At 34.1% G+C, this 12,126-nt stretch overlaps 1 protein-coding gene across 4 annotated transcripts in view; it reads right to left on the bottom strand.

The window, feature by feature from the left end:
- Trpc6 (transient receptor potential cation channel subfamily C member 6) overlaps positions 1-12,126 on the bottom strand; it is a 173,822-nt gene that overhangs the window by 19,285 nt on the left and 142,411 nt on the right. For all 4 annotated transcript variants that reach the window (XM_058570752.1, XM_046466823.2, XM_046466825.2 and 1 more), the window contains exons 5-6: positions 7,938-8,154; positions 2,059-2,292 (exon numbers count right to left, since the gene is read on the bottom strand). In XM_058570752.1, coding sequence (XP_058426735.1) covers positions 2,059-2,292; positions 7,938-8,154 — 451 coding nt within the window. The remainder of the gene's footprint in view (positions 1-2,058; positions 2,293-7,937; positions 8,155-12,126) is intronic.

Genomic DNA, 12,126 nt, shown 5'->3' with positions numbered 1-12,126 from the left:
ACTCAGTAACTGAGAATTCCTGTACATTGATTGATCAACTATCAATATAATATTGATAATCACAACTGAAAGAACTTATTCAAATTACTTTTCTCTTTGTTTATTTCCCCTCTCTAAAAATGAGATAATGTCACTCCCATTTCTCTTATCTGTTGTGAAAATTCAGTAAGTTTACATATATTCAGTGTTTAGAAAGTATCTGGGCACTTAATAAATTGTAGCTCCTATTTTTTAGTCTCAAACTAATTATACTATAATGTAATTTGGTTCCTATGGAATACTTGCAGTTATTTAAACTTACTAGAAATAATTTTTATAAGTTATTCAAACAAGTCTATTTTACCACAAAAATGTTGCAAAAATTCATTTGTGAATTTTTCTGGCATTATTATATCAAGTAATCAAAACCCAATCAAGAAAACCATTATGAAGGAAAAAGCAAAACACTGTCAGAGAAAATATAAATTTGTATTCACTTATTTTCTGAATAGTAGAATTAGGAAAAGATAATAAAAAACTAATAAATGTAGTTTCCTTTTTATAGTGCTTTGAATAGTAGCATTATCTATAGATAGAAATCTTCTAAAAATTATTCATATTTTTAAAGTATTTAAAGATTATAATAGACACTAAAAATTTATAATGCAAAGAGGAGACCTTATATGATATAGCCATGAAACCCACAGAGGTGCCAATTAAGTGTTAGCTTGTTATCAGAGGGTTTGAAATAAGTATTCAAGGGATTATATTTTTCCCAACTCCAATTTCTAACAAGGAGGAGTTTTTCTTAAGCAAATAACTGAAACTATTTCCACCCCTTAGTCACTTGTCTCCTGGGAAGATAGGGGACTTATCTAATTGCTAAACTGGGATGACTGACTAATTGGGTGTACATGGCTCAGCACTACCCTCTTAGGAATTCTTCTGTGTCCCCCACAGAGGTATCTCCCATGATTAGGTGCTTGCTGCCATCCCCTCCTGGTGGGAAGGACTGCTCTAGTCCATTGCTGTTTGGAAACTGGGAGAATAAGTCTTACTGATTCTAGGATTCAATATTATCCATCCCATTGACTAATAGATCTATGTCATCTACCCTAAATTTCATTAATATTTGAGCTTACTATAGGCCTCCACATTGTTTTTTAGTTCAAAGCCTGGTTGGGAAATAGTGGTATTACTTATTTTACTGGGAGTACTTTGAAAGAACTCAAATATTCCTTTGCTTTCAAATAGGTTATATGTCTTCAAATGGAAGTAGCACTCAGTTGTGGATTTTTAAAAATTACATATATATATATGATATAATGTTTTGACATATATGTTTCATAATGATTAAATCAAGCTAATTACTATACTCATTGCTTCACATACTTTTTTTTCATGTATATTGAGAACACTTAAAATTTACTCTCTTAGCAATTTTCCAGTATATAGTACATTATTATTAACTATAGTCATCACGCTGTACAACAGAACATCAGAACTTATTCCTCCTAACTGCAACTTTATACCATTGGTCATCTTTTCCCCATTCCTGAAAATCACCATGACTCTACTATGAGTCAGACTTTTTTAGATTCCACACATAAGTGAGCTCTTGCAGTCTTCCTGTGCCTGTCTTATTTCACTCAGTATAATGTCTTCCAGGTTCATCCATGTTGTCATAAATGACAGGCTTTCCTTCTTTTATAAAGCTAGACTTTATTTATTCCATTGTATATAGATAATTCAAATGCAAACTATGTTTACTGACAAAAGAAAAATAATCTAAGAGATGAGATAGGCAACAATAGAAATTGATTGTTAGCCGTTTGATCCAAGTGATACAAGAAGATGATTCTCATGATTAAGAGATATTTCTACCCAGTAGATAAATCAAAGAAAAAAAGCACAAAGTAGGACTTTTCATTTACAGATGCTCATCCTTCAAAAACAGATGTTTAAAACTAAATAATAATTTTAGGAGAATTGGGCAGTTACCGACTACTAGTGACATCTCTTGTATAAGAAAATTCTGAATTTTTATGAATTTATATAGACTGCATAATGAAAACTCACCCAAATTGTAGTATTTCACATTGTCTCCCAATGTAACTTTTGTCAAGTCCTTCAAAGTATCATTTGCATCAATGATGCTCTGAGCTTTGGAAGCATGCCAAAATGCCATGAATCTTGCAATGAATGATGCTGCAAAGATTGCTAACATACCAAAATCAAGCATATTCCACAACTCAAATAAGTATTCTTTGGGGCCTTGAGTCCAAATTTCTTTACATTCAGCCCATATCATACCTGCATCAAAAAGAGGTTAAAATATCAAGTCAATTTCATTCTAGCCTTAGCTCTTCCATGAAACAAAATAAAATTGAAAGTTCTCAGCCTGATAGTATTCCATTGTATATAGATAATTCAAATGCAAACTATGTTTATTGACAAGATAAAAATAATCTGAGATGAGGGAACCATCATCAACAGATATTGGTTGTTAGCCATTTGATCCAAGTGATACAAGAAGATGATTCTCATGATTAAGAGAGATTTCCTTTTCAAAATCCTTCCAAATTTGGCTCCAACTTTCCTGCACAGCCATAATTCTCACATCCCCACCAATCACAGTCCAGCAATATCAGTATATCACCTGAATGCAATCTGACAAACTTCATCAAGATGCCTAAAACAAAAAGCATTCTATCGATCTATTATTTGTACCCACAGAAAAATGTTCAGAAGATGTTCATTATAATACCCAAAACACACAAACACTCTGACACACTTAAAATAGAAAAACCAATGGGACTTCCACAGATAGGCAATCAAACAGGGATTTGATATGATACCTTATTAATTTTCATAGGGAGATGGGACCATGAGAATGTGCTTTACTGACTTCCAACTACAAGAATTTCATTGTCCATGGACCTCAGGTACTACCTTCTGAAAATCATTACATCTTTTATCCAAGGCTTTGCCTCCCATGGCTGCTCCTGGCCAATGACTGAGGGTGCCCCTTCTTAGGATCCATGGGTCTCTTCTAATGGTTCACTTTGGCTCAGGATTTCTTGCCAAACTTGCTTTAGTCTGCATTGAGAGCTAGGATGCCCCCAACCTAAGATGATTTCCTTCCCTCTCTAAAACCCTTAGAGTTAGACTTGCATCCAAATTTGAAAGTCCTTGCAACCTTCCCAGCAAGATTTTCATTTTTCTCTCACAAAAAGTGTTCCTTAATAAAATTTCCATTTTTTCCCAATCCAACTATTGTACATTTAATTATTGTGCCTGTTTCCTGGAGAACCTAACACACATCTGAAAAATCATTATGCTATAAAGTTAAATTTTAAAAGTTTAAAATATTATGTATACTGTGAGTTCACATTTAAAACAAGCATAGTGAAAGATGAGAAGAAGTTACAGCAATTAGTACATATTCTATTTCTTAATTTGGAGATTGTTACTTAATTAAAAGTAAGTTACTTTAAGATACCCTGCTCTCTGATATCTATCTGACCCTCTAGCCATCTGAGGAAATATAATCCAAATACCAACAACTAATCAAAACCTCCTTCCACCAGGAGGACTTTCAAAGTCTATGGTTGAAATTAGTCTTCTCTGCTTATCAGCAACCACCTGCCCCAAATTCTCACATTTGTCCTAAATGTTTGTCACAGAACCTGCCAAATAAATGGCCATGGAGCCCTGTTGAGATGAAGAAAATATCATGGCCTCTGCCCTCCAAGAGCATGTCATATGCTTTTCTCAAAACCAGCATTCAGTGTAGCATAGAAAATGTGAACTTAAGACAACTTCACTAATGCTTTTCAGCTCTTTCAAGTTAAAAAGGGATAAGAATTGAATTCACATGTACTCTAGGGGGTCAAATTTGTAATAGGAAATACTTCATGAGTGCATTTCTCCCTCCCCCTCCCCCCGTCTCTCCTCTCTGTCTCAAAACAGAAATGAAAAATCCTGCCAGCCTCAACAGGAGATGAGGATCATTCAGAGCAACAAGCATAGGGACTACAAACTGAAGCGACATCTGAATACATACAGTCCAAAGGGGGAGAAATGAATGACAGTAGAGGGGGTAGAGAGAGAAGAGGGGAGGGGGGATAGTAGAGGATAGGAAAGGCAGCAGAACACAACAGACACTAGTATGGCAATATGTAAATCAATGGATGTGTAACTGATGTAATTCTGCAATCTGTATATGGGGTAAAAATGGGAGTTCATAACCCACTTGAATCAAAGTGTGAAATATGATATATCAAGAAATGTGTAATGTTTTGAACAACCAACAATAAAAAATTAAAAAAAAATACATACAGTCCAGCAGTTTTCAAATCTTCCCTTTCTCTATCTTCTCTCTCTCTCTCTCTCTCTCTCTCTATCTATCTCTCTCTCTCTCTCTCGAATTCTTGGTACAAATGATGCCTTCCTGAAGCTTACACACTAAAACAAAAACCCTGAACTATTTTGCCTGAAGCGAGAGTGTCTTATTTCTCCTCTCTTCTCAAATGCATCTGGAGACAGGTGCTTGCTCCTTCTAAAGGCCGCTCATCCCACTGTCAAATTTTCAGGAATAGCCCTTCAAAGTGGATCTGTTGGTTCTATTTCTGCCCTCTAGAGCAGTAGAGAATGAATCAGCTCTCTCTGCCTCTAAAATTTTTTAACAAACAACCCACTTGTGTGCTCATTAAATTTGTTCTTCTCCAGCAGGAACAGGTTTAAGGTAAAGCTAATGAAGCTTCAGCTTTGAGATACCCTACTTGCCTATGCTTTGTCCAGGGCTGTTTTGTCTTCTTTTTCTCTAAATAGGGCCCTCCAAATAAATACGCCTCAGGTTTCCTGGATCTCACTCAACCCCTTACCACCACCCCTAGTCTCATTGCCATTCTGACTTGTCAAGATGTCCTGAAACGTTAGCTCTATCCTTCAGCTTTTTTTCCTCAACTAAAAATTAGATAAGTTTGAATTCTGTGATCAGTAATGTTAATCTGTTCCCTCAAGCAAATGTAATACATCCAGGCTCTAAACTAGATTGGCCACTTCTTATTAATATTTCCAGAAGGTTCTACAACAATTTAAAGGGAGATAATTACTAGAGTCAATAATTGAACCAGGAGTCTAACATGCTATAAATACATAGCTATCTGTTTTGTGTTGTTCATTATTTTCCCTTTAAATAAGCACAGATAGTCTCTGAAGTGAAATACAAAGGTGAATAGGACAAGAATTCCAAGAAAAATGCTTTTATTCACAAAAGTAAAGGTTAATTTAATAGTCTTGGTTTACCTTTCTAAATGAAAAAGAAAAAAAAAAACTTCTGAAGTTTATAATAAAAAAGTTACTATGAGGAGGGTTACTTTATCATGATAAAGTTACTTTATCATAATAAAGAAATAAATGAACATTCATCTTCTCTAATGCTCTTGTATAAAACTTAGTTTTTTCAAAGTTTCATCTTGAACTAAAAGAATCTTGCCTAATAGGTATTCGGTATGAAATGCTAGCTCTACATAGAAGTAACATAGACTCTTAGTGAAAAATCTAATTATCTGAAATTTATTGATTATTTTCTATGCACCAAGCACTGTATTATATATTGTACATATTCTAATACATTTAAAATAAACTATAGCACATAGGTTATTAGTCTAATATCCAAAGGCTATTTATTCTTAAGTCAGATATTAGAGGTGAAATGCAATTTGTTTTAGTTTCATCAATTAAATTAGAAAAGAAATAGTGAAGGGGCTGGGGCTCTGGCTCAGCAGTAGAGCGTTCACCGCGCATGTGTGAGGCACTAGGTTCGATCCTCAGCACCACATAAAATAAATATTAAAAAAATAACTAATGAGTCAACAAAGAAACCATAATAAAAAATTAAACAAGAAATAGTGAAAATTAAAGAACTCTTCTTTATTTGAACTTTATAATTACTTTAGTGATATAATTTACATGTTAAGCTACTACTTAATCTTTTTCCTTCAAATGTATCCAGAAAATGAAGAGATTTAAAGGTTCGAATAAATAACTCTCTAATGTATGTTGAATTAACTCACATGCATTTGAAATAATTATTCAATAATTTTCACAGTTCTTCCTCATATTTCAATTGATCATCCCACTTGGCTCTAATGTGAAGAAGCCAAAAAAAACATGTTCTGGCCCAGAAGTAAAAGAAAAGTGATCAAGATTTTTCTCCAAGTAACAGAAGGGAGGTGAGATTGGAAAGGGGGGTCTGGGTAGAAAGGAAGCTATGGACTATTAAAAGTCTAGTTGGCAGATCCCCTGTACTCTCTTCTTTTCACACCTATATAATACCACCCTAGGTAACTTTATGCATACTCAGAGCCTTATGTGCCACCTGGAAATTGAGGATGGCTGGAATTTTATCCATCAGCTTTTACCAGAATCATACTTTCTATTACCTAGTGGACATTTCCACCTGGAAATTCCATGGGCATTTCAAAGCCAAACCTAAACGTATTTATCAACTTTTCATTCTCCTAGTCCCAAGCATGGACTTCCTTCTATATTCTTCCTCTTACAGAATTTCAGTCACCACCTACTGACCTATGAATCCACAGATCTCCCTTTCAATGTGTAAGAATCACCAAGTTCCTTGCAGTTTATCTTTTAAGCAGCTCTCAGGTCCTTTCCATCATCCCCTGAGTTCTGGCCCTCATCCTCCTCACAGAGATCACACAACTGGGTCTCAGCCTCTGGAAATACCACTCATTGAAGCCACCTTCTACCCCAGAACCACTGAGACCTTTCTGAAATGTGATCTGATCACATCACCAACCACTGAAAATCTCCTCTGTCCATTTCATCACCCTTATCTCCTCTTACCCACATCCACAAACACCAGACCCTGGAGTCCCACAACTCTGCATCTAATGTTCCCAAGCCTTGCACTATCCTTATCTCCCAAACATTCTGTCCAGCTAACATTTCCTTTTCCTTGAAGTCTCAAATTGAAGCTACTATCCAGGTAAAATTTCCATGCCCCTTCCACACCTCACCTCACTCAGATTTAGATGCACAATTTGTATATATTCATAAGATCTTAACAGTTCCCAAAGTATAGCATTTGTCACGTTGAGCTTAATTACTGATTGATTTATTGACTTGTCTCCTAGACTTACATTTCTCAAGTGCAAAAACTGCTTCTCATTCTTCTCATTCACCTTAGTGTCCTTATTACCTCACAAAGACACTTAATAGCTATTGAATTTCTTTATTAATAAATACACATTTGAAATGTTTATCTCATTTGTATTATATTTAATGTCAAGACATGGATATATTGAATTCTAAGGAAAAAACATATAGTAAATAAGACTGAATTCTTTCTCTTTATTTGTCATTTGAGAGATCTAAAGCAAGCTATTTAATCCTCACATAAGTCCAAAAGATGGATGTTATTATATATTACATGCCAGAAGACTGAGGCACAGAGAGATTATGTGATTTGATGTATGTAAAGTGCTTTGAAAAATTCCTGGCACATATGATAAATATTTAATAAAAGCCAGGGGCTATTAGCTTCAGTTTCTACTAAATCTCAACATAAAATCATGTGGTTGTATTCAAATTTGAAATCCCAGCTCTCCAAAAATATGAATGATAGTTCTTCATCACTAGTGGGGTTTGTTTAATACCATGATGTTCTCTTCCTGTTTTTTGCTTTGATTTTTTTTGTTCTTGTTTTGTTTTGTTTTAAAAATGCAAAAAGAACATGGCATATGAGGAGACTAGGACATCAATAATGAACCCAAGGCAACTGTGCTTTAAAAACACAAAGGAAATCATGATGTGTGATGCATTGTGTCATGCTGCATATATTTGTATAATTGATGTGTGAAAGAATTAGTGTCATTCAGTCCAACTGCTAAGCCTGCAAAAAGAAATGATGACATAAAATCAGCCTTTACCTATTACCCAGGATATAATGAGCATCTCCATCCATGAGAAGCAGGATGTTTTCATCCTGAACAGCTGTTTTGCATTATCTGTGCTGGTTTCATTAGGAAGAAGTTTGGTGCCTTCAAATCTGTCAGCTGCATTCATGACTAAAAGTCCCAGAAATATGGTGAAGGAGGCTGCATGTGCTACAAACTTCATGAATGGTCCACGCATTATCTTTCCTATCTGTCATAACACACACCAAAAGAAAATCTTAACTTTGTTTTGTGCATTTTGCAAAATACGTACACATACATACACACATAAGAAAAAAACTTCTGCATAATTCAAAGTCCTCCTAAAATAATTATTTATATTTATATAATTGGTGTTATAATAATATTTCCATGCCATTATAACATTTTGATCACATTCTTCACTTATATGTGCTGGTATACTTAATTAATAGTTGAATAAACCAAATTTTATATCAAGGATATTTAAGTTCTTAAGATACTATATGATATTGGTGAAAAAACACAGAACATATATCAGGGCTATTCAGAGAAAGTAAATTAATATAGTGGGCCTTAAGTATTGAGGAAACAATGAAAATATTGATCTGAATCTTCTTTGCAGTGTATAAATCCCTGTTGTTGCCTTCACGTCTACTTCATTTATGTTCATGCCACTGAGGCAGCTGAAGTTGCTATCCTGGTGAAATTTTAAGTGGATTAAAAATCATGAGTACCAAAAAGAGAAACTCCAACTGAGGACAGGGTGGGAGAAGAGTTCCCATAATGTATTGGAACAATGTCCTGGAAGGATACTGGATTTAAAGTCCAACATTTCAGGTTAGATTCCAGCTTCATTCTCTCGTCAACTGAGTGACAATGAGCACATTTCCTAAATTATGTGAAAATCAGATTCTTTGTAAGAAATATGGAGATGGTAAAAACTATAGTGTCCCTATAGTATAACATTTATTTGTCTGAAATGCATAGATAGATCTTAGCCTATGGAGACAGAGGAACTAGATTGTGTTTCAGGGAATCTGGGCATTTTTCAAATGGGGAACAAAATTCAGTATGTGTGTGTAATCTGTTTGCTTGTTTTCCTAAAGGGAGAGCCCATAATAATAAACATCAATGTGTCTTTCTTTCTCCACGGTATGCCATATATACAATTTTAATTCTATGTTGTATATGTGATTTATTTTAATCACGGAGTCAAGCAAACAAAAACGTATTGCCAGATTCAGCATCTCCTCATGGAAAAAGCACTTATACATTTTAAACCAATTTTTTCAAATTGAAATGTATTAGGTTGTTTTGGACAAAATGGAACTGGGGGCAATATCTGCTAGTAGTGAAATTCGTGGATAGATGATGTATTACTTGCCTTGTTTTGGCAAGAATAAGACACAAGCTTCAAGGACACCAAAAATACAAGATAACGTAAATTAAAATAGAACCAAATAAATAGGAAAGAAATGAAAGATGACAAAATGAGGTTGGGGACATAAGATAGGGCTGAAAATAAGACTACCCACATTAGAATACCCATAATTTTGATAACTCTGGAAGCTTAACTTGGCTTTCCTGGACATCTCTGAAGTCAATGTACGGTTAACTAAGTGGAGCACCTGACCTCTCTGCACCCTGCCTGGCTTATCTTCCTTCTCCACTGGGCTATTCACCCTTATATAATATAATTCCTTCATTTTACTCTGAAGGGAGAGTGAACAATCAAACCAGGCATTGTTGCTTCTTCTTAAAAAATAAAAAAAAAAAACAAGCAAACAGACAAACAAAAGCAAACAAAAAGTGGGTTGTCAGGAAACCCAAGTGGTGAGTTTTCTCATTTCCCTCATTTTTTTGTTACAAACAGTTGAGAGTTGCATTTCATTTTAAAGTAAGGAAAATGTTGTCACTGGTCAGTGGGCTTTAGGAACATAAGTAAATTATCCATTTTAATAAAATTGCCATCTATGTCTTCTGGAATATAAACAGATTTCCTTAAAAAAAAAAAAAAAATAAAAATAAAAATGAGAGAGTTTGTGGAATAAGTTGAACAACAGTTGTACCTGGAAAATATTTAAGGGTAAATACAAAGAAATGCTTGACTTTAAATGTTATATATCATACTCTTTTTAGGTATCTGTTTATGACCAAATGCTTAATTATCCAACACACAGAAATCAAAAGAGTTAAGGCTAGCTTAAACCAAGACTATTTGAAGTCACAGTATAACCTATAATTATTGTAATGAGCATGTGGCAACTAATATTTGGGCTATAGAAGAATGTGAATAATTAAGGACAAATAATTTTTGAAAGGGAAAGAGAAAAGCCCTCTGAGGACAGAAAACCAAGTATAAACAGAAACAGGGCTTCTATGAAGAGACAGATGCTTACAACAACTAGATCTGAATCAATTCTCATGGACATATTGGAAATTCTAAAATATTTTAAATATACCTTAAAAGCATCCATTCAAAGGAAGCTATTTCCCCTCTCCAGTAAAAAGTAAATCCTGTGACCTGCAAATAATGTTTATGCTCATTGCTAACGGGAAAAATTACAAAATAGATTTTATCATGATGTTTCAAAAGACCAAAAAAAAGTAAAACAGAAAAAAAAAATCCTTTGAAATGTCCACTTAATGTGATTATTTGCCTTATTGCTCATAAATGAGGATGGAAAACAAATGCCAGAAAAAAAACATGGCCAGAGAAGAAGAAATAGTGAAGGAAATCAGGTTAATTAGGATTCAATCAAAATTCAAGAAATGTGTAGATCAAAGAACTGTTTTAAATGGCCTGTTTCAAAGCACCAGATGCTCTAAAAGGCATTGTGCTTTTGAATTTTATGGTTATAGGAAAGGATAATTATTAACTTTAGTAAAGAATATTTTAACAGATCACAGTGATAACAGATAATTCAGCTTAAATCTCCAAAGACAGAAAATATGAGTTGAAGTAGAACAAAATATATACATAGATGCAACTTATGTTCAATTGAGGACCATTTAGATTTTTTTTTATTATTTTGCAAAGTGAAATTTGTCTTCCTTTGAAAAGAGGGAACAATCTAACTTTCTAGGAGAAAATCTGTCACAATAAATGCTATGCTAATAAATCTCACTATTTTCATTTTATATTCCTCATTTATGTTATTTCTAGAGAGTGATTTTTGATTATATATATTTTAAGGTGGAAAAACTATGATGATGGATTTTACTGTCATAAGAAAATGTCTAGTTCCCAGAAGTTCCTACCACGGTCACTAGAAATAAGTATGAATCTCCCATTGTGTGAATGGCTTTGCATCAGCTTTCTAGAATGAATCATTTTGAGAGCTCCCTAAATGGCTAAAACATTAGCCATGTAACTAAGAAGGTGGTATGTTGAGCATGGTGGTGTATATGTTTGTACCCATGTGTTATATGTGTCTGAAGATGAGCCGGGTACATGTTTAAGAATGGCAAGATGGAAGAATGGGAGATCAGCTGATGCTTCCACATAGCACATATGTACATGCTCCAGAACACAGGCAGCTTTAGAATTATTTCAGTTTGCCTCACATATAAACTTAATCAGATCTAAAAAGAAGTCTTCAAAAACATGTGGAATAGGATTGTTAGCAATTCAGGACACAAATTTCTAGACAGTTAAGAGACAAGTGGGTAGATATTCCTCAGCTTTCTTGTCATACAAAGTCCACTGGAACTTGTTTTCACCAAAGCCTGGTCAAATAGATTTTGCTAAGAAAATAGGCTATCTTTGTTGTTGGTTTCTAGTGTACTTTGTCCCTAATATAAATATTCTTAACTGAAATAAGTTCACATGAGGATTTACATGATTGTCATTTACGATTGTCTGGTCCTATCAGCTAAAATAAACACAAAACAGAACTCCCATCTCAAACATTGCCAGAGGAAAAACAAAGAGTAGAAATCAATAATTTTTATGATGATTTCATTAAAATATATAAAAGTTTATGCATAGATGTGCCTGGGGAAAGGACTGAAAGGCGATAAATTAATGTAGTAACTAAGGGTTTCTTTCACACATTAATAGTAGTAATATTAGAGGTGAATTTTTTTTCTTCTTCCACTTTTACTTCTATGTTTCCCTAGCAAAAAGTGTATTATTTTGTGATATGAAGAACAACAGATTATTTAAACACTACTATACCTCCATGAAATTTTCATTTTG

The sequence above is a fragment of the Marmota monax genome, unplaced genomic scaffold (genome assembly GCF_021218885.2).
Source record: "Marmota monax isolate L192 unplaced genomic scaffold, Marmota_monax_Labrador192_F-V1.1 WCK01_AAM20220418_F8-fsc00045, whole genome shotgun sequence".
Taxonomy (NCBI): Eukaryota; Metazoa; Chordata; class Mammalia; order Rodentia; family Sciuridae; genus Marmota; species Marmota monax.
Note: the sequence above shows the minus strand (reverse complement) of the source record. Positions and strands in the feature narration are given on the sequence as shown.